The 27,956-nt window shown below is 44.2% G+C and overlaps 1 protein-coding gene across 6 annotated transcripts; it reads right to left on the bottom strand.

Moving 5' to 3' along the window:
• Window positions 1-377: 377 nt before the first annotated feature.
• arhgef11 (Rho guanine nucleotide exchange factor (GEF) 11) lies at window positions 378-27,321 on the bottom strand. 6 transcript variants are annotated; one of them, XM_080519048.1, is made up of 42 exons: window positions 25,817-27,321; window positions 24,069-24,083; window positions 23,002-23,093; window positions 22,809-22,913; window positions 22,118-22,167; window positions 21,976-22,033; window positions 20,497-20,696; window positions 20,325-20,396; window positions 20,112-20,219; window positions 18,804-18,852; window positions 18,665-18,702; window positions 18,483-18,575; window positions 17,165-17,233; window positions 16,976-17,071; window positions 16,796-16,894; window positions 16,539-16,581; window positions 16,334-16,430; window positions 15,194-15,316; window positions 13,777-13,800; window positions 13,435-13,561; window positions 12,106-12,199; window positions 11,871-11,900; window positions 11,602-11,767; window positions 10,374-10,592; window positions 10,142-10,189; window positions 9,789-9,937; window positions 9,567-9,707; window positions 9,401-9,477; window positions 9,184-9,309; window positions 8,178-8,295; window positions 7,932-8,080; window positions 7,748-7,823; window positions 7,029-7,211; window positions 6,840-6,921; window positions 6,657-6,737; window positions 6,518-6,573; window positions 6,295-6,447; window positions 5,991-6,203; window positions 4,958-5,056; window positions 4,607-4,857; window positions 3,645-3,762; window positions 378-2,885 (listed from the first exon to the last, which is right to left on the bottom strand). In XM_080519048.1, exons 1-42 carry the CDS (start codon window positions 25,849-25,851, stop codon window positions 2,836-2,838), a joined length of 4,272 nt encoding a protein of 1,423 aa, XP_080375174.1. In that variant the 5' UTR covers window positions 25,852-27,321; the 3' UTR covers window positions 378-2,835. The 6 variants fall into 6 exon arrangements, with proteins under 6 accessions (XP_080375174.1, XP_080375176.1, XP_080375178.1 ...); XM_080519050.1 differs by having other exon boundaries at window positions 11,602-11,734; XM_080519052.1 differs by lacking the exon at window positions 4,958-5,056.
• Between the last annotated feature and the right edge of the window lie 635 nt (window positions 27,322-27,956).

Raw genomic sequence — 27,956 nt, 5'->3', positions numbered from 1 at the left:
AAAGTAAATGTGTTAAATATGTATTTCGATGTGTAAAGCAAGTGGGTGGATGGATGAACATTGTATTCGGACTTATTTATTTTGGTTATGTGTATTTGTAGATTTAAAAATGGGTTCATATATATATATATATATATGTGCAGTCAGTAAGCAGCAAGTTTAATGTTAAAGGGCACAATGCAATGTATCGCACAATCCTTTATTTTTCACAAATGGCTCAGATGTAGCGGCCCCAGTAGTTATAAATGTGTAATAACAAGTGTGATTGGAGGTGCGTTTGCTGCGTGAGGATCTGTTCAGGTGGAACTTTGATTTTGTGCAACGACGAGATGCAATAAAACTCCAAAAAAAAGAAACTCCACAGCAGCCGGTTTCCTTAATCTGCTCACGTTTTAATCTCAAAACACAAGAATCTGAGACACAAGCTCTTTTTTTTTTGTTGTTTTTGTTTTCCTTCTGTGCATCTAACAATTTCACCAATTTTAAAAACAAAGAAAAAAAAATAATTTATACACCTTTTTCTCGTTTTTTTGTTTTTTTTAAAATCATATCTACAAAAATAAAATCAAAATACGAGGACTAAGGCTTTACAGAGAGAAATTAACATATAAAACAAGTGGGTGATTACTATATTACATGTGTGAACGAGAGTTAAAATAATTAAAAAAAAAGACAATGAGATGATATTTAAAGACGTGTTTATGCATACAGTAGTTTGCACTGTGCAGGGAAGTTTTCGTTTGTGCAACAACTTTTAGAAAGAGAGAGAGAGAGAGAAAGAAAAGAAGGAAAGAACAGCCTTGGCTTCTCTGAAGCCGCAACGCCGACGTACAAGATGTAGGAAAAGGGAATTATTGAAGATACGAAGAGGTAGAAACCGGAGAGAACTGCAGGAGGCAGACGAGGGGAAGGAGAGAGAGGGGGAGAGAGAGAGAGAGAGAGAAAGAGAGAGAGTTCTTTATCTCCTTGGTGAATCACGACGGCGTGGCGAGACGTGGAAATAGACGTCTTGAAGTGAACAGAAATGAAATTTCCTCGTTTGAAACGCAAAGTTAAAAAAAAAAAAAATCCTCGGGGAAAAATCTCACTTTTGGTTAAACTTAAGTTGTTTTAATTTATTATTCCTTTGCGAGCTCATTCGAGGTCGGACGCTTTTTGTTTTTCCACTTTCTCTCCTTCGCCACTCGCTTGTTGCGTCTCCTGCGTCCAGAAAGTGTCTCCGTCTCTGCAGCTGCCCTCGACGGCGAAACGAAAACAAAACTCTGGAATCCAACATGGGAATGTTTGTCGAAACAAATTACCTGCAAAAAGCTCCCATTTTTCTACGTACTCTTATTAAACCCACGCCGTCTTTGCTGGTAACACTCCATAAACGACTTCGACATATAATCTGAACCGTGTGTTTTCGAATTAAACTGGTTTTCCGGCATTTTTTGTTTTTTTTCCGAGGTCGAAACTAAAATAAATGTCAAAATTATGAAAATAAAGTTTTGTCAAGTTCATTTCTGAACATTTTCCCTTAAATTAGCTTCATTTGTGACTTTTTTTCCACTCTTAAAACACTAAATTAAAAAAAATCCATTTTTTTTGTGTTTTTTAAAATAACCTTATGGGATTAACTCACAGTAAAGTAACTTTGCAAGTACGAGTTTGACTTGTGAGAAATACACATAATCCATGCTGAGACTGATCGGAACGCCAACGCCGCTCCTTTAAAATAAGAGATGGAGAAGATTATCTCGCTGGATTAGTTGAGCTTCGGGTCGGTTTGATCCACAGATTCACCTCCTTTATTAGCTGCTTGTCGGGTTTTACTTGTGTAGAAAACAAAAGAAGAAAGAAAAAAAAAAAAGGCTTTATGAAAAAGACATGTTTTCCCCCCACAGTGCTACATCATGAGGGTTTTCAGAAAACTAAAATAGGTTTATTCTCAGTTGCTTTTGAACGTTGCTGGTTTCAAGTTTGTTTTTGTTTTTGTTTTTTTTAAACTCAGAGAGAAAGTGAGTATTTCCCAAAAAATACACACAGAAGCGAAGTAGTCAGAGGTGGAAGCGAGAGCTTCACATGCGAGAGGAACACTCTGCTGGTTCACAGTATTTAACCACTGCTGCGCTGGAGAGTCGGGTTTTTCTTGCGTTGTTTTTGTTTTTTTTCAGTCAGACTTTGAAAAGTCGCAGCTTTTTCTGAGAAAATTCAAGTTTTTAACCTTCAAATCCGCTTCTTAACCCTACGACCGGCGCGTCAGTAGCAAGACGGAGGCTTGAGGATTCGAGTTTCTTCCACAGTGAACGACCGCGACCAACCAGACAGACGAGCGATGTGTGTGTGTGTGTGTGTGTGTGTGTGTGTGTGTGTGTGTGTGTGTGTGTGTGTGGTTTCCTTACCCAGTGCAAATAACCTGAATTATAAAGACACAGTCCTGAATCCTCCGCTCCCTGATCTGTACACGCGACAGAAGAGATGCATTGTGGGTAAAGTGCTGGGGGTGGGGGGGGGTTCCCTCGGGGGGGTTTTCCCTTAAAATTTAACACTTTTCTGCTTCCGTTCCTTCACACCAGCTCTCAGAAGTCCCTCGCTTCCGCGCCGCTTCCACTTCCTGCCGACTTTCTCCCGTCTCGCCTTCTGACTTGTCGGTTTGTCTCTTCGTGTTCAGAGTCTTTTTGTCCCCGCGTTTTTCCCCCGGAGTCCGACCGTAGAACCACAAACAAAAGAAAGAAAGAAAGAAGAAGAAGAAGAAAAAAAAAAGATGTCCTGGCGATGTCCTGCGTCGTCGGCTGGTGCGTCGCGGAGACGACGGGCGGCGGTGAAGATCAAGTGTCTTGATCTGCGGCGGCTTCAGAATCCAGTCGACAGGATCTTGGGCTCCGCCGGGCTTCCCTCTTTACCTGAGGAGGAGGAGGAGGAGGAGGAGAAGGAGAAGAAAGGAAGGAAGGGAGAAGAAGACGAAGGAAGGAAGGGAGGGAGAAGAAGAAGATGGAAGGAAGTGAGGGAGAAGAAGGGAGGAAGAGGAAGAAGCAGTAGAATAAGAAGTACAATAAGAAGGAGGAAGAAGAAGAAGAAGTAGCAGGAAGAAGAAGAAGGAAGAAGAAGAAGGAGGAAGAAGAAGCAGTAGAATAAGAAGGAGGAAGAATAAGAAGAAGTAGAAGGAGGAAGAAGGAGGAGGAAGAAGAAGTAGAATAAGAAGAAGGAGGAAGAAGAAGAAGTAGAAGAAGGAGGAAGAAGAAGAAGAAGAAGAATAAGAAGAAGTAGGAAGAATAAGAAGCAGTAGAATAAGAAGAAGAAGAAGGAGGAAGAAGAAGAAGGAGGAAGAATAAGAAGCAGTAGAATAAGAAGAAGAAGAAGAAGAAGAAGAAGGAGGAAGAAGTAGAAGGAGGAAGAAGAAGAAGGAGGAAGAATAAGAAGCAGTAGAATAAGGAGGAAGAAGAAGAAGGAGGAAGAATAAGAAGCAGCAGAAGAAGAATAAGGAGGAAGAAGAAGAAGAAGAAGAAGAAGGAGGAAGAAGAAGAGGAAGAATAAGAAGCAGAAGAAGAATAAGGAGGAAGAAGAAGAGGAAGAAGAAGAGGAAGAATAAGAAGTCAGTGTTTCTGCCCTTTCCGGGGCAAACCGACACCCGAGGAAACGCCCCGCCGTCTGTCGTGTCTCACCGTCTCCCGAGCTGCGGTCCAGAGACGGCGTCCGCGAGACTGCGGCCGAGCGACAGTGTGTCTCGTCAGGCGGCTCCCGGAGGGTCTCCAGCAGCTTGTGGTGGGCCGCCTCCATCTCCTGAACCCAGGAGGAACAGACACATCAAAACAAACTTTATTCGTACAACACTTTTCATATGGTTTCGTAACAAAGTGCTTAAATAAAAACACAAATTATACTTCAAGGGCCACAGACGCTCCCATTTCATCTCAAGTGTCAATAATGCCATAATAAGCTTTCATCTTAAACCTTTTAAGTTTTTCTTTGTCGTGACTTTAGAGCAGTGTTTTTCAACCTTTTTGAGCCAAGGCGCACTTTTTTGTTTGGAAAACTCTGGAGGCACACCACCACCACCCGAAAATGTTAAAATGTGAAACTCTGCAGCCTCTATTAACAATATAAAGTCATTCTCATCAAAGTTTTATCAACAGGAATCAAGTAAATACAGAAACCAAGGACTTTTTTTTAATAGTGCCTCCCTCAGTGTGAAACCTGGACCTGATGGATGAAGAGCTGAGATCCTGGTTCACATTCTTCCTTTTCAAAAACTTCTCCATCACTGTCACTGACACAGTACTTTGATACAAGATGGTAGCAGGAGGTGGAGATGAACCACACTGATGTCTGTCACTTTACATTTCACCGGCAAAGTTCTGTGCCGCCCTCTAGTGGTGAAGAGTATTTATACATGATGACTCTGCAACACACTGTCGACTGTGAGAGCAAATGTTTTTTTAGAAAAAAATGTGAAATTGGATAATTTCCCACGGCACAGTGGTTGAAAAACACTGCTTTAGAGTATCTGTGATGAAAATGTCCCTATTTTCACAAAAAAACAACAACAAATACAATAGAAAATGACGACAATCGCAAGAAAAAAAAAATCAAAATGAAAAGTTCTGGTGCAAAAACAGCCCCTCACCTTCAGCTGCCTCAACTTGGTCATCAAACCTTCGATTGTGTGAAAAATCTCATCCACATTTTTGATCACGTGACTCTGCTGCGCCGCCTGCGTTTGCGCCGCCGTTTGCCCGCCGGGCCGCGTTTGCGCCGCCGCCGGCTCCTCCTCCTCGCCCGGAGGGAAGCAGCCGGCGGTGGGGGTCGGCGGGTCGTTGGGGTCGTCCGTCAGGCTCTCCCCCTCCTCCGCCGGCAGGATCAGGTAGAACGTGTTTCCTGCGGCACAGAGGCGAGAGTCAGGAAACGACGAACCGTCGTCGTCTCAGGTTGTGGGTTAGATTCTGTTGTCCGATGTCCAAATATGGGACATGATTACCCTTGGCTTTGGCCCGGCCTCCCGACTCGGCTGATTGGTCGGAGATGCCGTCGGGGACAGAAGAAGAAGGAGGAGGAGGAGGAGGACCCGCAACCACAGCTATGCAGAGGATAGAGGAGTGATAGAGGAGTGACAGAGGAGTGCGTTGAGGAGCGGAGATCAATTATAAAGTGTCGCCGAAGCTCATGACAGCAGACAAGTGTGCAGGAAAGACAGGAAAATAAATCAAATCCCAGATTGTGAGGAAAAGCATGCAAAGAAAAAGCAAAACAAAACCAAATCCACACCGAACGTTTCAGTTTGAATCAGAAAGTAGAGGCAGATTAAAGAGGCTCATCCGGAACACGTGTAAACTCAACCAGTCATTTACTAACTGCGGCGCTTCAAAATAAAAGCTGCACTTTCCCCATTTCCATGGAGACGGAGGAGGAGAGTTTTCAAAAAGTTGTGTTTTCAGCGCATAAACACTTTGTTTTCACTTGAAAACGTCGTCAAGAAACGGTTACAGACGGATCGAATCTCATTTTAAGTTTAAATATAAGTTTTAAATGACTATTCTGTACATTTTAATATTATTCCTTTGTTTTTATTGTCATTTTAAACCCCGTTTGTTTCCCTTCTTACACTGTAACCATTTCTGAGAAATATGCTTATATTATATTATAGACCAGAATTCTTACTTTTCACTAGATTTTTGAAACAAGGTCCATCTTAAGTTGCTCAGATGAAGCGGTTGAACCTCCATGTTATAACAGCCCATATTAAAACAGAACTTATGCCATTTTATTCAGCCTAAATCAAAGAACCGTTATATTTTTAAATGTAAATATAACATAATTGATTCCGTTTTTCTGAAAAACTAATGTGACGGTACGGATGTGAGCGTCGTTAACGGAAACAATCGACCAAACACACGTTCCTTTATTATCTGAACATGTTTGTGTCAGTAAGTTTCAGTCTGTGGTAAATATGTGGACATGCAAACACAAATCGAAGCCACTGAACGGAAGTCCTCTTCCATGCGACCCGTTACCTTTCCTCATGATCTGAAAGTTCTGCGTCTCCCCGTCTGGGGGCGGAGCCTCCTCAGGCTCCTCCCACTCGCCGGTGCCGAGGTTGAGGACGGCCTCCGGGGACTCGGGCCGCGCCCGCTCGGTGGCCGTCTCGTTGGTGGGCGTGTCGTCCGAGTCGTGGCTCCAGCCGTCCTCCTCCAGGTCCCGTAGGATGAGCTGCCGAAGCGTCTCCACTGCGGGGGAGGGGAGAAACAAAGTTGAGCCACGTCTTTCGTCCGCGATTCCAGAAACCGTCAGTCCCGTCCGTGTCCCCCCCTCTCTCACCGTCCTGTAACGCCGCCTCGGCCACGCCCACGTCCTGCCCCTCGCCACACGCGAAGCCGCCCGACTGGTCCGTGGGCGTGTCGTCGGAGAGCGCCGCGTCGTTGCTGGACGAGAGGGGCTTGGTGGAATCCGAGCGCTCCGACATGGAGTTGTCTGGAAAGACGGCAAAAGGGTTGGAAACTGGTCGCGGCATTTCATGGTATCGCAGTAATCTGCTCGTCACCTCCGTAAGCGTTGCTGCCGGTGGAGACCGGGGACGAGCTGCGTGGACTCGGGGAACTGGAAGAGGAAAAACACACGGCGGGTCTTGATTGAGCTGCCGACGACCTTCGGCCGACCAACGAGGCTTGAACTTCACTCACGATACAGATTTGGATCCGTGACTGATGAGTGGAGACGAGCCGCCGGACGAGGAGATGGTCTTCTCAAGTAGATCTTTCCAGCTGAAAAAAAAACCAAACGGAAATCACAATGTTTACGGGTTCTGCGTTTGGGAAACGGGTTTCCGAAACGCTCCCGAGGGGGGAAAACAAGACGGCGCCTACTTGTTCTTCTCCGACGGAGTTCCGGCCACCAACTCGTAGATCTGATTCTCCGTGGTGCTGATGACGTACAAGGCTTTGTTATCTGGAGAGAAACCAAAACGTTAACATGCGAAAAGTGATTTGCTTCCTCAAACGCTGATTTCTGTCCTTTTTGGTGGGGGGGGGGGTGTCGAAGGGCGTCATACGTACCCGTGGCCACCAGGCGGACCAGCAGCGAGTCCAGCTTCACCAGGGGGCTGAAGGAGGTCTTGCTGTCGCCGCTTCCCCCTCCGCCTCCACCCAGCCAGCGGGATGGATAGCGCAGCTGCAGCCGGTCGTCCGGACCCCTCTGGAGCAGGACCAGGCAGTCCGACAGCAGCAGCGCTTGGATCTCTGACGGAGGAGGAGGACGGAGGCCATGGACAGACATTGAAACGAGGATTTAACGACACCGACGGTAACACTGGTCTCTTTAGTTGATGAGAAACCGCCACGGGGGGAAAACGGAATTGAAAATGTCTGCAACTAAGAATAGAATCTCATTTTAGTCACATCCTCTCTATTTAATCAAAGACTCGTACAAAATAAGAGTTTTAATAATGATCTCGTGTTCCCTGAATCAAGAGTTGGAAAGTTTCATCCACTAAAACGCTACAAAATATGTTTCTATGTACTAATTCATTAATAGCAAACAAAACCACATTTCACAACTATTTCCTCTTTGAACTAGACTTTCTCTTTATGATGTAAACCACTTTTCTCTTTGAACTTTTTTCAAGGCTAAATTACCACGTCCAAACAGAATCCCACTGGTTCTGAATGATTTTATTACCTCCTTTGTTAGTTACTTTCAGGACTTCTGTATCTTATCGCGCAAATTAAAGTGAAAAAGGAAAAGAGAGAGTCGGCTTCACCATCAAGACGCTCACCTATCTGCTTGTCTTTGCTAACTTTCCAGGTGAGAGGACCTTCGTGGATCATCCTCTTTGTGGTGAGGTCCAGACTCTAAAAAAGGCGAGGAGACCAAAAACAAACATTTTAAACATGCTGATTCATTGGGTTTTTTTTTCCGTTTTTGCAAGCATCTTTATATCACAATCACTGTTTAGGAACCTTGAATTGAGGCGCGGCGTCCAGCCGGCGCTGGTACTGGCTGAGCCGCTGCCGGTGCTCCGTCTCCCCGACGTCCTCGTTGACGGCCTGCAGTATCGCTCTGCAGCACGCCTGGGCGCGCTGGAGCGCCGGCAGGTCCGGCGAAGCGGCTGCAAACGACGAAAAAGAAAAAAAAAAGAAAATTGAGGAACGTGGCATCATTTTTCTCTGCGTCTACCAACCCGTTGGCGTTTCCGGAGAGCTCACCCTCCGTGTGTTTGATGATGTTGTCCAGCAGCAGCGGGTACTTGGTGAGTCTCTGCATCTCCGCCACCAGCAGGTCCTTGAGCTGCAGCCGCCGACAGTGAGGACTCGCTTCGCACTCCTGAGGGACGCCACGGCGGCGCAGACGTGAAGACAAAATCTAGATATTGATCTTCTTCTAAATACCAAACGGCGTTAAAATAATTCCGACAGGAACTGAAGCAGAGAGAATCGTTCTTGGTCGTGCTTCATCATAACCACAGGGTTTAATTGATGTAAAGCGCCTTGTTTGCTTCACGCGGACGCCATTTTTGGCTGTTTTGATGTTATACTGAGGTGCGTGGAGACAAAACGGTGATTTACCGTCACCTTAAAGCAGTGTTTGCACTGCGCCGCGGCACACTGGTGTTTCCGCGAGATCTAGTCAGGTGAGCCGTGGGAAATGATCCAATTTCACATTTTTTCTAAAAAAAACATTTGCTCTCACAGCCGCAGTGTAAATACTCTTCTCCAATAGATGGCAGCACAGAACTTTGCCAGTGAAATGGAAACTGACAGACGTCAGTCTGGAAATACTTTTTTTTCTGTATTTACTTGATTCCTGTTGATAAAACTTTGATGAGAATGACTTTATATTGTTAATAGAGGCTACAGAGTTGAACATTTTTACATTTTCAGGTGGTGGTGGTGTGCCTCCAGAGTTTTCCAAAGAAAAAAGTGTTCCTTGGCTCAAAGAAGGTTGAAAAACACTGCCTTAAAGCAAATCTTTGACCAGTTAATGACGCAGTTTTACCAGTACTCCGAGGGAAATATAATGTCAAGTGAAACCTACAAGAGGCAGATGTGTAAAAAAATGCACATACTGCATAAACAACTATTGTTCTTGCAATATTTACTGGCATGCAGCAGATCTAGTATTTACTAGCTACATAGCAGTTTAGAGTCGGAACCATGATGCACTGAATTTCATTTAAAGATTGTTATCCAACCATCATTGATGTGACTTTACCTGGATGATGTGGGCGAAGCGGGGGTCTTTCCGTCGTTTGTTCTTGATGAGCTCTCGAGCCTGGGACTGCTGGCAGCACAGCTGCGACGCCTGTTCCTGAAACTCGTCTCCGGCTGCACCTTCAAACTGAAAAGAAAAAAAACACACGGAAATGACGAACGATGACACTTCCCACCAGACATAAATCGTCGAGGGAGTGAAAATGTGGTGGACTAACCCCTGCCAACATAACGTCCCCGATCTCCTGGACGATGGGCGTCTCCCGTCGCTTCTTCATCGCCTCGCAGAGACTCGCTGCGGAGCAACGTGACGCAGAAGCAACAATAAGTCCAGAATTAAAGTATACCTATCGTGAACTCTGTTGGGGGGGGGGGTTTTCTCACCGTGCAGCTCGTAGACTTGCCGCAGATTGGGGAAGATGCACGTGAGCTCGTCGGGGTTCAGGACCGACCTCATCTTCTGGAAGAAAACCTGATCCAGGACTTTCAAGGTGCGCATGTGAGACGCCTCGGTGGTGAAGAGCTCTGAGGGAGGGAGAGAGAAGCCGTCCTGAGCCGAACGAGAGCGAGAGGATCCCGCGACCACGCGTCGACGGCGACTCGTACCGTAGATGACCGCCTGTCTCTCCACCTCCCTCGGGCTCAGCGTGGCGAGGAGCGGCGGGGGAACCGTGTCCTGCCAGTTCTGACCCTCCGACACCTCGTCCTCCAGCGCGGCGGCGTCGGGCAGCAGGGCCAGCGGCGAGTCGACGCTCCTGCCGATTCAACGCCGGGGGGAGGAGCCGTACAGGGAGACGGGACACAAACGGGAAACCACAACCGTGAGCTTTGAAATTCCAAAAGATTGGAAATTTTACAAACCAAAGTTAAAAAACCCCAAACTCATCTCGCCGGCTTTCTAACGATCTCTGTCAATCGCTCTATTTCGGGGGTGGGGGGGGGGAAACATGGCGACTCACCTGCGTCTGGACCGAGGGGTGTATGGGGGTGTAGGGTTCTCTAGAGACCTGAGTGTGAGAGAGAGTGGAGACAGTTGGCACGCAGTGAAAACCTACACCTCTTTAAGAGTCCTGACGCCTCCGAGGCGATCTGATCAATAACAAAGCGCCGGCATCCGAGTATCGACTGAGAACTCGAGACGACTCTGCTTCTGGGGCGAAGAAACGGCGAAGGCCCGTGTGGAGTCCGTACCGAGCCGAGCTGCTGGACGCAGAAGACGAGGCGCTGTGCTGCAGCGGCCTCAGGCCGGCGGCCTCCCGCTCCTCCCCGCAGTCCTCCATGTCCACGTCGCTGCGGGAGCGGGGGACGGAGTCGCTGCCCGCCGCGGCGGCGGCGGCGGCGCCCCGCCGGCGGCCCTCGCCCTCGGCCTTCAGGGACTCGCTGCGGGCCAGACGCACGGACACCGTCGGGCTGGAAGGGCGGAAAAGATTCGACCCGTGAGGCGTTTTGGAGGATCCATCGACCGGCAACAACGTCACATACAAAACACCAACGTTTTATTATATTCCTATGGAGACATCCGTTGTAAAACCACAGTATATTAGGATTGTGTAATATTTATGTCAGGGAGGGAAGTAGCAGCGACCCACCTCATAACCCTGTCCGTAACCACAGTGCAGCTTAATGTCACTTTGCTATTTCTATTAGTAAACGTTAGTGTAGAGTCTATTTAATATTGTACATATTTATTCAATTTTTTTAGACTTATCCTATTTGATCTATTCTGTATTCTTTGCTCTCTGTGTGCTGCTCCTGTCCTGTAAAAAGCTGCTGGAACTGGAGCGATTAATGAAGTCATTCTGAATGTGAATGTGAATAAAACAGTTATTTCAATGGGACTCAGGCTCCAGACATGAAGGTCTCTCTGGCAGTCTCCAAGCGTTAAAAGACACGTTTGGCCCCGATGTGTTGCTGCACACTGAGATTCTCAGCAACCGTACTGGCAGCGGATTGCGCCGGTTTGGTTTTTTTCACAGGAATATTTACAATTTAAATTCCTTGCAAGAGCAGTATTACCACAGTTAGAAGGTTTCTTTAAGGCTGGAGGAAAAAAGACTAATTGCCATTTCTGAAAATTGTCTTTCGTGAACCAGAATTAGTTTTTTAGCACTTTTTCCATTTAAGTTCAGAAACCAGAAGTCGGGTTGTATATCTGATTAAAAAAAGACGTTTCTGCGTTTTGTGACTTTAGCCTCAGTTGTGCAGAATCTTTAATACGATACAAAATACTTCTACTAACAAGTTACAGGAGCATTATATAGACTGTGAGCAGGTCAATCTATTCAAATCAAAGCAACATTCACACGAAGCACAAACGCACACAATTGATGTTTGTGTCGTTCGTCTGCTTGTTCGGTGTGAATTGGTTTTTACCGCTTTTGGAAAAACAGAAACGAACTTAGGGAGGTGAAGATCCTACCTGTCCATGCCGTCTTCGCCCAGGCTGCTGGAGGAAAGCCTCTGAGGCTCCGCCCCGTCGCCTCCCTCCTCCCCCGTCGCGTCGGTGTGATTCTCAAACTGCTGAATGATGTTCCTCACGTTGCCGGGACGGACTGCGGAAGGATTTAAAAGCGGTGGCGTGTGAGCTACCGGCAGAAAAGAGCCGCGCCGGAATGTTAGGATGTTCAAAAGCGAGAAGATCGGTGAGGAAATAATTGGTGGTAAAACGACAGACATGAGAGGAAGTACCTTCAGTGGGAGACAACGGGACATGGAATGCTAAAAAACAACAACAAAACAACAAGAAAGAAACCACAAAAGAAATAAATCAGAAAAAAATGTTTTAAAAAATGCATAAATCAACAAAAGGTGAAATGTGACGAACAAAATCAAAATAGTAGGCCACTATTTGGCACAAATTCTTGCAGCCTTCTGTGAGATCAATGTTATTTTGTGTATTCAGGTATGAGTTGTGTGTAGTTACTGGACTGCGACGTGGTCCGGGGTTTGCCGATGTACTTCAAAATGGGATTTCTCTTCTTATCCTCTCCATCTTTCTCTTTCTTGGTACCAGTCAGCTGTGGAGAGAAGATTCACATTGCTGTTTATTAGCAACTCCCTTCGTGTTACCAGACAAGTTTATAGGGAGAAACACTGGAAGAACACAATTATAGAATCACTAATATATATATATATAAAAGAAAAAGCATGTTTCTTTGGTTTTTTCAGGCTCAAAAGTACCACAAGCGTTTGAGTCTTCCTTCGAAACGTAGAGCATCATGAGATTCATCCACAGAGAACTGGATGTTACTTTTGGTGCCCGTTTCATAAATCCCAATGAGTTCAGTCGCTGTTCATGCAAACGGGATAATCTGATCTCTCGGAAGGAGACAATCTAATTAGATGGACGTAAACGGAGCTGCTCTGCTTCCAGAGAGACGTACAACGTATGGGAGCGGCCAGAATCCTACTGCTTTTATAGAAACACCACATCAGGTTGCAGTAGTAAATCATGTCCGTCAGGCTCGCGGGAATCCGACGCCGTGAAGAAAATAATAGTAAATAAGTGCGAAGGCATCCTCCAGCCATTACTTTACATTGCGAGTGTCTGGCGAGCCGTGTGAAAATGGCAAGCGACAATATCTGCCAAAGGTGGAAATACCAAAAACCTGTTCACCCACCCTCGTCCTCCAACCCCCCCGGGAGGATTTAGCCACAGAAACACATTTAAATTAAGTACTTCAGTCGGGTCTTTTGCTTTTAATTGCACGTCAAGGGTTTATTCCAGAACTGGGCATCATGAGGCCATAAGGGCTCCGCTTGACATTATTATTGGCTTTATTACGTCTAAAATTGTGATATTTTGCACGTTATTTGCCATTAATAGCTACCATCTGTTAGTTCGGAGAATTAGTGTGTCACAGCGGAGGAAACATAAACTGTTGATGACAAAATATGGTTCTTGCTTACTTATTTAAGGAAGTGGAAATTTAGAAACATGTCATCATTTCCATACAAAGACTGGGAAAGAAAAAAATACGTGTTAAAAATGGCTTTTTATAAGGCAACTTAAGTATCGGCCCTCGATAGTCGTGCTAATTTTCTCCTGAGAGCAAATTATTTGCCCACCGATGGTTTAATGGTGACAAAAAAAATCTAAATTCCCGGGAACCTCGTCTGAAAAACACACCATATGTTTACCTCTAGCGCCACATGTACGTTTACAACGAGTCTGTGAACCTTTCGACGCAGCAGCCACGTTAAAACGCACTCCCGGACGACGGGGCGAGGCGGCGGCGGCGACGACCCTCACCTTCTTGGTCTTTAAGAAGGCGAGCCACTTCTCCTTCTCGGTGCTCAGGCCGGGGAAGACCCTGGAGTCGCGGAGCTTGATCCCACAGTGACGCAGGTAGAGCAGCACGGCTGATGCCAGAGGGGAGCTGAGGGAGGAGGGGAGGAGAGGAGGGTGGGAGGGAGGGAGCGCAGACAAAAAGACGCAGAACAAATAGACGAGTGAGAAGATAAGCCCGGAGGAGGAGCAGGGGGGGGGGGAATGATGGGAAACAAGCAAACAAAAGGAGGAAAAGAAAAAAAACAAAGTGAGAAGAAGCAGTTGACAAACAGGTGTCTGTCCTGCGTGTTCCCTTGCTTTTACCTTCGGTCTTCTTCATGCTTGGATCTGTAGCGGGAAACAGAAACAAAAAGGCATAAAGCGTCGACTTTTCCCCCTGATTGCCGGTGTAATATTGTCAGATTCAGGTACAAACTCCACTTTCAGAAACCGTGTGAAACGCTGCCGTCGCGTCACGGGAAGTGAACGGCGAGCGTGTCATGTGGTTTCCAGGGTTTGTGGCCGGGGGTAATGACCTTTGTTATGATGGCTCCGGCTTCCACTATGTAATAACTATTTTATAGTGGCGAGAACAAGCCACCGCGTTGCCAGGGAGACCTGGCGGCGCGTGTGTTTGTGTAGCGATATTCAGTTCATGAGCACATGTTTAAAGTCCTAGTGAAATGAAAATTCCATCTCCAAAACACTCTGGCTGTCACTTCTAGGATCCTTTTTATGCTAACTGGCTGAAGGGTAAAATGTTAAAACACGGCAATCTGCAAGAAAATAGCCGATAAACGACGCTATTTCCTCTGCTGGGCGGAGCTTCTGACAACAATAGAGTGACATCACAAGTTGTGCACACGCCCAAGTTGTGTTTACGTTATGGAGGATCAGAGTTTTGACCACGAAGAGGCTGAATTTAACCATATTTCATCATCGTGGTCATTTCAAACCCAGTGATTGATGAAGAAGACACAGAAGGTGGTTCTGCCATCGGTGACCCCGTCTGGAACATGTTTGAGGAAGCAGAAGACGCTTCGTCCTCCATTCGTCCTCGTCTCCTCGCCTCAGCAGCCGCCAGTTTTCACCTTTGAGGCTCCTGACTTTTGGCAGAACGACCGGCTTCCTAGATCCAACACGTCGAAGCGCTTTTCCGACTGCGGAATCACCGAAGACGAGTCCAGGTATTAACTTGATCGTCTACTAGCCGCCCGAGCTAGCGGCTAGCTACTAGCCGCTCCCGCCGCCCGTGCTCCTTTCCTCCTCTCTCGGTCTCTTCAAGGCTCAATCTTTCATCAAGCCTCATAAAACGCCGACTATAACTTCAAAACACTGTAGAAACTTGGATATTTAAGAGGAAACAAGTCGATATAAACACAACAGATGGAGATCTGCACAACTCGTGACGTCACGCCCACGAAGAAGGATTCCCCGACTTCCTCGGCTGGAGATTCAAAATTCAAATAATTTTGTTATGTGACAACAGTGGTGGGGCAGAGTCGGAGGAACCTTAGAAGTAGTACCCCAATTATCGTGTTTTGCAAAGTAGTGTGTTACATTTCACTGGGACTTTAAGTTTATAATCAGGTAGCAGGAAAATCAATGTGCGGATTTTAGCCGAGCCTTAAAGAATACATTTTTTTAGTTTTTCTTCCAGGCGATTCATCGAAAACAACCTCAACTTTACAGTATTTACTGAATAGGAGGACGGTAAATCACGGGAGCAGCGGCGACTCACAGGATCTCCCAGAGGGCGGTGACCTGTCTGTCCACCACCTGCTTCTCTTTCGTCGGGTCTCCGTCCAGGTGCTGCAGGTCCCCCTCCCCGAACAGGGAGCCCAGACCCATCATCTGCTTGTTCCTGCAGCCACACAAAACAACCACACTCCCATTAATAATCAGCACTTTTACTTTCTTTTTTCCTTCATTGCATTGACTCTCACACTCCGGTACACAGGCGCCCTCTAGTGGCACGTGGAGGGAAAGCGAGATATCTTTTGAAAAATAAATGATATTTGAATATTTCATAAAGTGTGTAGTATCGGGCTTCGCAGACATGTTTACTGCTGCTACGGAGATTATTTATTGATGTTTCTTTATGTGTACAAAGCAGCAGCAGTAGAAATGCTTCATTTATGCTCATCTAAATAAGATCTTTCAACTTCTTTTAAGTGAAAATGTTAGGAATAACTGCTGTTCATATTAATTTTCTAAATTAGGGAGAAAGATAATAAACAAACACATTAGCAGTGAAATAAAGAAAAAAAACACTTTCTTTATATGGATTCAAGTGATTTTATTATCTTGTGTTGCTATATTGTCAATTATGAGACATTTTCTAATTAATTTCAAAACACGTTACCTACACAGTTAATTAATGATCTTTTAGAAAACCAACATTTGAATGAAAATATACTAGAAATTGTCCCGAGGAGGCTTAATATTTGTTGATAGTTTGACTTACTAATGGCATTTTTATTGCCAAGTTGACGGTAAAGATTTAAAAGGCTGAATTAAGCCTGATAATATTCAGAGAGATGCAGGGTTGTGGTGCCAAATGTGAAAGTAAGTGACGTAAATGTTTGTGTGCCACGTGTACAAACATTCAGCACTGGCTGTTCTTGGAATTGTCTACTGGGATTTTTTTTTAAAATGTTTTTCAGCTTAAAATTAAACTTTTTTTTGAAGAACTTGAGCACTTATGAACTGCTGTGTTTGTGTGAATGAATGAAAACAGCTGGAGAAGCTTATTTTGATTATCCCCTTACTGCTTAGTACCACATGGCTTGCTAAGCAAATATTACTAAATGATCCTGATATTAGTAAAAAGCTGCTGTTCAGCTCGGCGAGAGCTGAACTGTGTTACGGAGCAAAGCACCTGTAGTCTTGTATCTGGTCCTGGATGTCGGGCAGCACTTGCTGCTGCAGCTCGGACAGAGGCCCCCTGATGTCCTCCTGAGCGTGGAGCCGGCTTTCTGCAAGGACGACGGACAAACCAGAACCTCGGCTCAATTTATTTCTCTTTCTTGTGAAGCCAGCCGCGAAAATAAAAAGCCAAGGATGCGATCTTTCAGTTGTCTTACCGATATCGGCGAGATACTCCTCTCGCACTTTGATTTTCAGGGGCTGTGGGAAACAAAGAGTCAGACACATTGTGCTGCAGCGACGGCAAACGTAAACACCGCAAGTAGAAATAGAGAAATAGAAAATGGGTTTAAGTGAAAGTCCAGATTCATCACGTCGCAAGAGTCCGTGATCTCTTTTGCCATTTCGAAAACTGTAACGTTAAACGTATGGAGTCAAGTAAGATGAAACAAAATTCACGGCTGTCAGTACGTACGGCGTCTGGATCCAGGAAATGGGAGCAGATCTGAGGTGCCAGAGCACGGGCGTCTTTCAGGCTGGCGCCCAAGTAGGCCTCCACCGACAAGTAGAACAGCTGGTGGGAGATGAAAGGAAAACATTAACGGGGGTAACAAAGAACAAGACTTTGATCTCATTGGTTGAAGCGAGGACCGACCAGCGGGTTGGGGTCTAAAAGCTGGGTGAAGACGTATCTCATGAACACCGTCATGTGTGCCGGACGGGACTTTAACGTGTCGATGTCCTGGTCCATCTGGAACCAAGAGGTCAAAAAATAAATACCAGCGATTGCAAGAATACTGGGGGAAAAAAAAAGATAAAAGTGACGCGAGAAACGAGTCGTCACCTCGTTAAATGCATAGCCGTCCTCGTCTTCGTCTTCCTCCTCGGGTCCGATGATCTGAGGTTTTCCGGCCTAAAAAACAAAAAACAAACACAGTTGATGAATAAAAGAAACATCTGGAAGGAACATCCGGGTCGCCTTCGTACATCAAGTGCGCATGCGGTGCAGAGTGGGACCGACGAGTGGAGGCCTGTGGCGAGACGTCGTGTTCTCAGCCTCAATGCTGCTCTTGTTGCGTTTTAATCAAAGCAAAACCTTCACGGCGATTCGACTCGCCTTCATTTCTAAATATTCACAAGCCGTTCTGGTCAAAGGTTGAAGGAGCGACGGCAGAGGGGCTGAAGGGAACACGGACGGCGGGGAGTGGGAGGAAACACGGCCAAACTTTGGTTTTTAAACAGGGAATCGACGCAACCGCTTGATGTCCCTCGCCCGTCATAGTGCAGGTTGCTAGGCAACATCCATTTGACTTTTTGTCAATAATAACTTCATTCTTCAGTCAGGCGCTATGAGATAACATGACATCCCAGTGCATCTGTAGGCACTTTGGTGGAAAAGAAGAAATAAAAAGTTGTTTTTTTTAAAAAGTCATCAATTTTACAATGGAGGAAAAAAATTTGGAAGAACGTAAATTATGTTGGAAAAACCAAAGTTTGACTGTAAATGAAGCAGTTCCCGCTCTGTGGAATCAGTGTAACATGAAGACTGACTAAATAACCGCAGGTTATGTGAATATATGCAAATATTAAGTGTTGAAATACAAAAAGATCTGAAAATTTAATTTTTTCCTTGTTTTTTTTTATAGCTAACGGGATTAAAAAAAATAATTTGGAAGGAAAAATACTCTTTATCACTGGAGTTTGGATGACACCTCCTCAGTTTGAGGGTGGAAACTTACCAATACCTTTCAAAGAAGTGGGAAACTATTCTTTAGTTCTAGTAATGTGAGAATTTCTACAAAGACAAGATGGTTTTAAAGGAAAGAGTCACAATAAGACGCAAAACCACTTTATTGACCCAGAGCATCTTTAAAAGGTTCCTTGTGTGTTAAAAATGTAGGAAAATATATCAACACTGTGTGTTTCAGTTCATTTATAGATTTATAGCCTTGGGGAATTGTAGTGCTCACTGAATGAGGTTTTATGCGCAAATTTGTTTGGAAAAATTAAGTCTTGTTTCCTGAAGTGAAGCGCGACATGAAATTAGATTTGGATTTTGCAAAAAAAAAAAAAAAAAAGCTTAAAATAACTTAAAATTCAACTTTTTCCAAGATTCCCAGCCTGCAGCCTGACGAGTGTGTGTGTGTGTGTGTCGATCTCACCGAGTCAGACAGGGTGTGTGTGTCGGAGTTCTGCCGTCGGTGTAGGGGGGTCCTGAGGGGAAATGAGGGGGAGGAGTGGGGACTCTCAAAGGCCTGGAGGGGGGAGGGTGGGGGGGGATGAGTGGGGTGGTCACATGCACAAGCACACAAACACAGTGATGCAGGTTGAGGGAGGCTCTCACCTCCAGGTCTCCTTCACTGGAGTCGATGGACAGTCGTCCTGGGGAGACACACCACAGGGGGGAAATCAACACCTTCCGTCAAACAAAACACTCATTTCGGGGTTTAAATCTCCAGATAGAACCTCGACGAGACACAGACCTTCTCCCGCGATGAGATAACTCGAGACGGACTCCGATTTTGTTCCTTCCTGGAAACGCAAACGAAGCACAAGTTGAGTTTTTCCAGAAAAATTCATTGAGACGCGTCACGGAAATACCGGATTTTGTAGAGTAGCAGGAAATGCTAAATATTTTCAATACGGGTTTCAAAAGGTGCCAATGAGTGAATGATTGTTTTTTCATTCACTATTTGACCTGTTTTTTTAAATATTCATGTGATGATTAAAATTCTAATTACATAACAGCCGGCCAGTTGTCTAAATCGTGTACAAATTAAAACCAAAACAGGCACTGCTATATATTCTCAAAGTTAAATTCCACATTATTCATATACAATCCCTGAAAAATCTAATACTTTTCCTATGATATTTACCATTTAACCTAAAAACTCATTGATTAATTTAGTTAATTATGTGTTTAGTTATCCACTAAATCATTTAAATACATTATTTATCTATTTATTAACATACTTGTTAAATTATTAATGTATTTTACTTATTAACTCCTTTAATATATTACGATAAAGACTAGATTATTTACAGAGCACCGCTTATAAGTTTTACAAAGTGCTGTGGCAGGTAAGAAAATAGAAAGTTGATTGTCATTATTAATTATTTATTGAACAATTTAACGACTGCACTTTATTATTTATGTAACCTTTTTTTAAACATTTTAATATATTGTTCTACGACTGATGCTGTTACCAGAAATACTGCCAAAAAACTGTATTTTCATATGATGACAATAAAACGAATTATTTTATAAACATAATAAAGGTGGAATTTAGAATCTGAACGCAGGTATTTAAATCATAATCACTGACGTATTAAATTGCGACTTTTAAACTTTTGTATTCGCTCATTTACTTAATTATCTACATATTTATTTTACGAAACGAACTTACTAACGCATCTAATTTAAATCAAAGCTGAAAACCCATTTTTTTTTAAGATTGGCTTTTAACTCCGTCTAGGGCAGTGTATTTATTCTATATGCTCTGTTTTTATGAATCTCTGGAAGATTTCCACCAACCTGCAGCACCGTCACTCCTCCACCAGTCAGTATCTGTGTTTTATGTATTATTCTTGTATTTTGTTTCTTAATGTATTGCTTTTATAGCTTTGTTGTAAAGCACTTTGGATACCACTGGGTTATTGTAAAGGGCTATACAAATACAATTTGATTTGATTTGAATTCCATGGCCGTGTCTCGGCCTCGTCACTGATTCTAATCCGTCCTGGTTGGTAGTTTAACGTCTTAAAACACAGATACGAGGCGAAGATCTCACCAGATCCTGTTGGATCTTGACTCTGACTTGATGAGCTCTTCTCTTGGCACTTTCGATCCGCTCCTCCAGTGACGGCGACGGGTTTTTCAGCTGCTCGTCCATCAAACCCTGAGCGACATGAAGAACGTCCCGGTGAGATTAAAGCGCGTTTTTATTTTTCTTCCTCTCACACACTGAAGTGAACACGGCGAGGGATCACAGCACACGTTATACCTGCAGTTCAGCTTCTTCCTGTTCCAGCATTTTCCTGAGTATCTGACTGGCATGTTTTTGCACTTCTGGGTCCTAAAAGAATGCAAACCATGCGTTTTTATCTCGCGGGACGTCACTCCCGCCGCCGGTCGATGAGAACAGACGCTGTTTGCGCCGGCCAGACCCGACTCACCTGCAGTGGTCTGGGTCCTGTGATTCTTTGGGAAGGGGTGCTCGCCAGTCCGGAGGGCAGGGGCGGGGGCGGAGGGGGCGGGGCCTCCCCGCCCAGAGACGTTCTCTGATTGGGGGCGAGGTCCGTGGGGAGGGGCTCTAAAGGCAAGGAGGCGGCCGACGGTGGAGGCCCTTGTAGCGTCAGAGCAACGTAGGGTCCGGCTGCCAGACGACAGGGAAAGAAAGAAAGAAAAAGAGTCACAAACACCGGCAGGAGAAACGACGACGTGGCAACAAGCTGAAACTGAAGCTGAAACTGTTAAAATGTAAAGACCTTACACGGGGACACCAAATGCTGGCGATCCTGTGGGGAAGCTAAAGCAGATCACCTCCACATATTGTGGGGTTGCCCCTTGATTCATCAATATTGGGTAGAGATAGCAAAAATAATAGAGGAGGTCTTTGGAACTAAGATTCCAACTAGTTTTAAGATTTTGTATTTTGGACTAGTAAAAGACTTTGAATTTAAAAAATAAACAAGATGGTAAATTACTGAGGATTCTGGCGTCGGCTGGTAAAAAGGCAATAACCAAGAGATGGCGCCAGGATCTGGTGCCGACTGTTGATGAATGGATGGATGTAATGTTGAACATTTATAACATGGAAAAATTGACTGCGTCTCTTAGACTGGAAGTTGACAAATTCAAGGATAAGTATTTCTTAATTTTTACCCCTGGTTCTGAGCTACAACTGTTTCTTGCATTTTTGTATTATTTCTATTTTTCTTTTTCTTGTCTGTTTATTTTTCCTTTGTTTATTGTGAGTATTCCCTTTTATTACAAGTATGGATATTATAAAGGACATTGAGTTTGGGAGAAATGTGCCTGTATTGTGAAGGATTGACTGTTGTACATTTTGGAAAACACAATAAAATACTAGTTAAAAAAAGTATTTTTTTTTTTAAAGACCTTGTTAATTTAAATTTTTTTACTGACCATGTGGAAAATGAAGCACAAGTTGGTCCTGGATCATATTTACATGAAATTGACCTTGATCACAGACGACACAAGACAAAAAGGACATTTTTGTGTCCCTTTCTCCAGAACCGCCATAAGACAGAGGGCTTCTTAGTTGCCGGGGTCAGATTATGGAATTCATTAAAATGTTCTCAAACAATAAATATGTTTAAGGAGACGCAGATGGAGGAATATATAAAAAAATGGAACTTGCATGTTGCAATGGGGAAATTTGTTTTGTTTTCTGAATTGTTCGAATGTTTGATTTTTAAACACAGTGAAGTGTGTTACAATTTTGTTGACTGGATCAACGCCGGTTATGGTCATAGGTTTTTCTGTACATATTCAAAGGGGCATGAACAATAAGACGATGTCTTCATCGTGCACTGTTCACATTAATGTATGACCCTGTTAAGTACAATGGGAACATGGTTGAATAAATAAATAAACGAATGAAAATGAACAAGTACCGAAGAAAAACTCACATTTTATGAGCTTCACCACCTCCTGGTGCGACATGGAAGACACCAAGGAGCCGTTCACCTGAGAGGGTTAAAGGAAATCAGCAACAAAATGAGGCAGGAAGGCAGAAATCTAAATTAAATGTGTGTAGAAAGTCGAGAAAACCTTGATGATTCGGTCTCCTTCTTGGACGCCGGCCTTGACCGCTGCACCGCCTGACAGGGGACAAACAGCCACACGTTCACAAATTATGTCACTGAACACTAAGGAAAAATGCATCTTTCATTAAAATCAGACTGTGAGATTTTACATTTTCTTCCACACAAACACAAAATTGTAATTTTGTGATTTGTTTTTCATTTTAGCGTCAATTTCCCAAAAACCCATGACATTTTGACGAGGGGAAATCCATTATAAATATATTCTGAGACCGTCTAAAGGCAGAAATATTACCTTCAACAACTTGTTCAAACAAACCTCTGGTCATTAGAGTAGAATTATATAATATAATAAGTGCTTTTGCTACTGTTATATTATCTGTATGTTCTGTTGGTATTCTTTCTACCCATTTAGAGAATGTGTCTATTATTCCTATTCTGGTTTTGGACATTTACCTCCTTTTTATTCTTGTGTTTTATACAGATTATACATACTTGTCTTATATAATGCATTGATTATACATCTTGATTATACAAACAAAGATGATTTTTAATGAGCTTTTTAAGCTTTTCTTCACTCGGGTGAAGACGTGGCGTCACAATTTTCCAGTTTTTCTCAATTCTGCCGCCACAAATCCAGAAAATCCAAGTTAAACTTGAGCCGAGACGAGGATTAAGCGAAGGATCTTGTGTCTCACCTGGCCGCACGTTCTGCACCAGCTTGACTCTTTCTCCACACACGGTGAAGCCGAAGCCGAGCTGGTCCTTCTGCACCACCACGCATCTCTGGACGAGACCGGGGCCTGGCAGCAGAGAACCGGTTACCGCCACGGAAAAAAAACTCCCGGGCTCAAGAGAACAGGGCAGAGGAGGGCGGAGCCCGACAGTTACCTGTACCCTCCGTAAAGACGTCGACCGACGGCTCCTTCTGCGGCGTGGCGGAGGATTTGCGCTCCGAGTCGCCGGTTGTCAGACTGGTGAGCCTGGGATTGAGGGTGAAACCATGTCAAGCAGGCCAATTTTTACAAAAATCCCAAATAAAGACACACAAAAAATCGTCATAAATCAGCTGATGCGGGGGAATAAATAACAAAAAACATGGTTACTCAAGAAAGAGGGATAAATAAAAAAGAGAATGAAGAACTGAGGTAACAGTAAAGAAATTTGTGTTTGCTCGACTTCCCCGAGAATAAAATTTGCTTTTTGGCAATAAATGTGATATTGTAAGAAAACCTGCTTATTTTTTTTTCTTCTTTTATATCAGAAGTGTTAAACACATCTTAGTTAAAGGGCCAGATGCAGCCCAACTTGAGTGGTAAAACGGTGCCTTTAAAATCAAAACTATACGTTTTTCTTTGTCGTGGCATGTATGAAAATGTTGTTTTAGCAAAACCAAACAACTGCGGCAGAAAATTGCTTCAATTTCAACATTTTAATGAAACGTTCTGATGCTAAATTCAGTGAAATGTCAAAAAAAAAGCTCATCCTGACAACATGGCTTTGAGACTCTGGGTCTCAGTGTTTCGTTACTCGAAATTTCTGTATTTTAAAAAAAATTAGTTTTCTTTGAAATTGTTCACAATTTGCCGGTAGTTTGTCATCCAGCTTAAAGCCACTATATTTGACACCACTGTTTTAAATGGTTTGAATATGAATGAACATCTTAATAAGGCTCCTTTAGGTGTGATAAATAAATGGCAGCACCTTCAATTTATGCACCGACATCGCCCTCCAATCATGAAATCAATCAGTCAAATCCGTCAAATGCAGTTTTCTTAAACATTGCACCATTTAAAAACGAAATGCAAAGATTGATAATAGTAAAAATACTAAAAATGAGCTATCAAACACAAATTTCCTCACGTCAGGGGTGCGGTTTATTTGCTGGGGTAGAAACAACACGAAGACGAGTGCATCGTTCGAGAGCAACGAGCAAAGCGGTCGGCAGGAAAACTCACCAAGCAGCGAAAGGGCTGAAAGCGAAGCGTGGCGAGAAAAGCAGCGAGATCGAACGGGAGGAGAAAGAAGGAGACGTTCAGAGTGAAGCAGACGGGGAGAAACGGACCAGGACGGAATGGACAGTTTGTGTTTCCTCCACCCATCGTTATTACCAAGTTATAACCGTGTGACGCCGCGAGTGAGAGGGCCGATCGCGTTTTGAGTTCATGTTAATAAAGTCACAATACAAAGTCAGTGATCCATTCATAACACGCCTTGCTGGTAAACACTTGGTTCAGAAGGAACCAGGCTGAAGTTTGTAAACACTTGACGGTGCGGGCGATTGCAATCGTGGAAGTCAAATATGGGTCACTTGATAAAATACCACACACACATGAGCGCAGAGGACAATACACTCTAAACCAGTGTTTTTCAACCTCTTTTGAGCCAAGGCACACTTTTTTTGTTTTGAAAACTCTGGAGGCACACCACCATCCGGAAATGTTAAAATGTGAAACTCTGTAGCCTCTATTAACAATATAAAGTCTTTCTCATCAAAGTTTTATCAACAGGAATCAAGTAAATACAGAAACAAAGTCCTTTTTTTAATAGTGCCTCCCTCAGTGTGAAACCTGGACCTGATGGATGAAGAGCTGAGATCCTGGTTTTCAAAAACTTCTCCATCACTGTCACTGACACAGTACTTTGATACAAGATGGTAGCAGGAGGTGGAGATGAACCACACTGACGTCTGTCACTTTACATTTCACCGGCAAAGTTCTGTGCTGCCCTCTAGTGGTGAAGAGTATTTATACATGATTACTCTGAAACACACTGCGGCTGTGAGAGCAAATGTTTTTTAGGAAAAAAATGTGAAATTGGATAATTTCCCACGGCTCACCTGACGATCTGGAGGAAACACCAGTGTGCCGCGGCACCGTGGTTGAAAAACACTGATCTAAACATATAAAACTACAGCGCCCCAGGAGGATACAGACGAGGAGTCATGACACTCCGGATGCCGCCATTGTTGTTATTGTCCATCGACTCGCACATGTGCAGAGGAACTACTGACACTCCTACCCGATTTCTAATTATTTGACATTAAAGTGCAGACACAGTAAATATTCCTACACCTTATTAATTTGTGGGTTAAATCAGACAGAAATAAATAATTTTTTAAGTCAAACTGTGATATATTCACAGTATTTGTGAAGCTAAACGTTACACTTCATAGTGGTCAGACATGACATTCAAGGCATCATTATTTTATTACATCAATTTATCTAAAATTATAAGAATGAATCCAGACTAAATATCACGTAAACGCAGTATATATAACACAAATGTATTGATATATATACACGTTTCCCTACACTGTGCATTCCTACTCGGGCAAGGCAACATATTTGGCAGATCAGATTAAAGAAAAATCACCCGGTTGATGTAAATTGTGGGAAAAATAAAAAGCACCATTATCTGGAAGAAGAAACCTCCAAGACATTTACATCTACGCGAGTGCTTGTATTTGACTGATATCCTTTATTGCTTATTGGATGTTATCAAGTCGCACTAATCTTTTCCCAACACCGGCCCAAGGAGGATTATTTTCCTTGCTTAAAAACACAAAAAGTCCAGACACTTCTCCACAACAACAACCACAACTTCCATTTATCATCAACCTTCATCTTCCTCTGCATCGTGTCTCGCGGCTGATCTGGGAATCCGACATGTTGGGAGGATGTGGTGGGTGTGTTGTGTCTCCTACCTGTCCAGGGTGGAGGTGGGCTGGCGGAGGCTCATGTCTGCAGCCTTGTGACACTCCTCTCCTTCCTGGTGTGCTGATCAACACAGTACCTGGGCCTCTTTCATTATCAGCATCTTCATCTCCTTCCCCTTCAGCTCTCAGTCCACACAATGAGGCCCTCTGTTGTGTTTTGTTTTGTTTTGCTTTAGCTATCAGATCCTGGAGCTCCTCAGAAGCAGGTTCAGATCAGACAGAGGCGTCTTCATGTTCCCATTCACACCAGGAGTCACACTTGAGGGGGGGGTTTAGGTGAAAAGTGCTGCAAAATCGAACCCTTAAATGCGACTATCGCTCATGCATTTCCAAGTTTACATACGTGGTTAGAATAAATAGTATAGACAAAGACTGTCAGTGGCTTGATGCAGCAGATAAGGAGCAGTCTGATCCCTCAGAGGTCATGAATCATGAATGAGTGGATGATATGTCTCGTTATTCTCCAGGTCAACAACAGCCCTGCCTTTTCAGAGTCTGCCTGGAGCGAATGCACCATCCATCAGACACAATTAAGTAATTTCACACAAAATACTGCCAACAGTACGGGATTAACTGAGACGCTTAGTGATATTTTCCTTCAAAACGGACACAACAAACCCATCTGTGCCAAGCTGGATAATCCCATGCAGACAAACTAAGGTGGCTGATCTGAAAGTGATTTAAAACGTGATTATCACCTGTACTCGGATGTTAGTGCAAATTACTCGACGTACCTCGATTTGACAAGTAAACAGGACGTTTCCAAGCCACTTTTCCAAGCTTATTGTTAAATGTCTAGGAATATAGGTTGAGCACAGTGTAAACAAGCAGAACGAAAACAGAGGCTACGATTGGTTCGTGCTAACGAGCTAATTAGCAGGTGGGCTAACGTGAACGAGTCCCTTCGTCAACTTAAAACAAGCCCAGCGAGGAATAAAAATAAAATAAAATAAAATAAAATAAAAAAGGTGCGTCTTGGGTTATCTAATTGGCCAACCTGGGAGATATTCCCGAAGCGGCCTCTGGCGTCCAGCTAGCTGTTAGCTCGCCGAAGTTAGCTCCGCGAACGGGCCACTTCCAAGCAGCGGCATGGCGTGCGAGCACACGCCGACCCGAAGCGCTCAGTGCGCGGCCGCGAGGCGCGGGTCCGCCCCGCCGAGCTCAGCCGGCCACGTCCTCAAGGCGAAACGCCGGGCATGACTCCAACTGCATGCGGGGAGGCGACTCGGGGTCCATGCAAGTCCCAGCGGAGGGCTCGTCAGTCGTGCAGTTCCAGACGCCGGAGTTGCATGGCGTTAGCGGGTTAGCCAGCGAGGCAATACGGGTCCACCTCTTGGGTCTTCTCTCAACAAAAACACAGCGCTACCGCGGGACCCGCCTCTCTCCTGCGGCCTGCGAGAGGAATCCAGTATTTATCCGCTTGTCCCCGCGGCATATATTTATTGCTCTTTGCGGCCACAGTTCGGGGGAAATAATGGTTCCTGCTGTGTTGTTATCTTGATGTCCCGACTGGCTGCTGATCCACCACCATGTCCTCAAAGATCAGGCGGAGGAAAGCGGTGCAACACCGCCACCAAGTGGGCGCGCGGCGGTACTGCAACGCAATTGCGCTCGCCCGTTCGCTCGAATTACTTTAACCCTTTGAAGGCCACGTGGTCAGCGCCTGGTAACTTCTGCGTGTTTCCTCTTTTTCTATTAAATCACAAGTTTTGAATTCGTGAAAACCACACAATGCATGATAAAATATTTTTTTGTGCTTAAACACTGAAGCATGTGCTGTTTTTATGTATTGCGTTTCTTTGGAACGAGATAATAAATTCAAGTTGAATATATAATAAAAACAGACGCACCCAGGACAGTTTTGAAACACATTTCTTCAAGAAAGTTGTGTTTATAGTGCATAGTTTAATTGCTGAATTGTGTATCAGACATGGGTTGATGCTAAACTGAGAAAAATAGCTTTTTGATTGTTTCACTAATGAACTAAGTTATTCATAAAAATAGAAAGTACATTCAAATGTGTACATAACAAAGACTGACTATTGTCCTTCTACCTTCGTTTTTTCTTTCTCTGTTTTGTTTTCACAAGTTCCAAATAAATAGACCTATCTATCAATCAATCAATCAA

This window comes from Blennius ocellaris (assembly GCF_963422515.1).
Source record: "Blennius ocellaris genome assembly, chromosome: 23".
Classification (NCBI taxonomy): Eukaryota; Metazoa; Chordata; class Actinopteri; order Blenniiformes; family Blenniidae; genus Blennius; species Blennius ocellaris.
Note: the sequence above shows the minus strand (reverse complement) of the source record. Positions and strands in the feature narration are given on the sequence as shown.

Bases quoted from the DNA above. Each gene is read 5' to 3' on its own strand.
- arhgef11 (XM_080519048.1), bottom strand. From the start codon at position 25,851: ATGAGCCTCCGCCAGCCCACCTCCACCCTGGACAG. The intron at 10,593-11,601 runs GTAGGATCTTCA...CCGCCCTTCCAG, and splicing joins GGCGAAGACGGCATGGACAG to CCCGACGGTGTCCGTGCGTC. The intron at 6,922-7,028 runs GTACGTATGACG...GTTTCTCTCCAG, and splicing joins GGTCCGCCTGGTGGCCACGG to ATAACAAAGCCTTGTACGTC.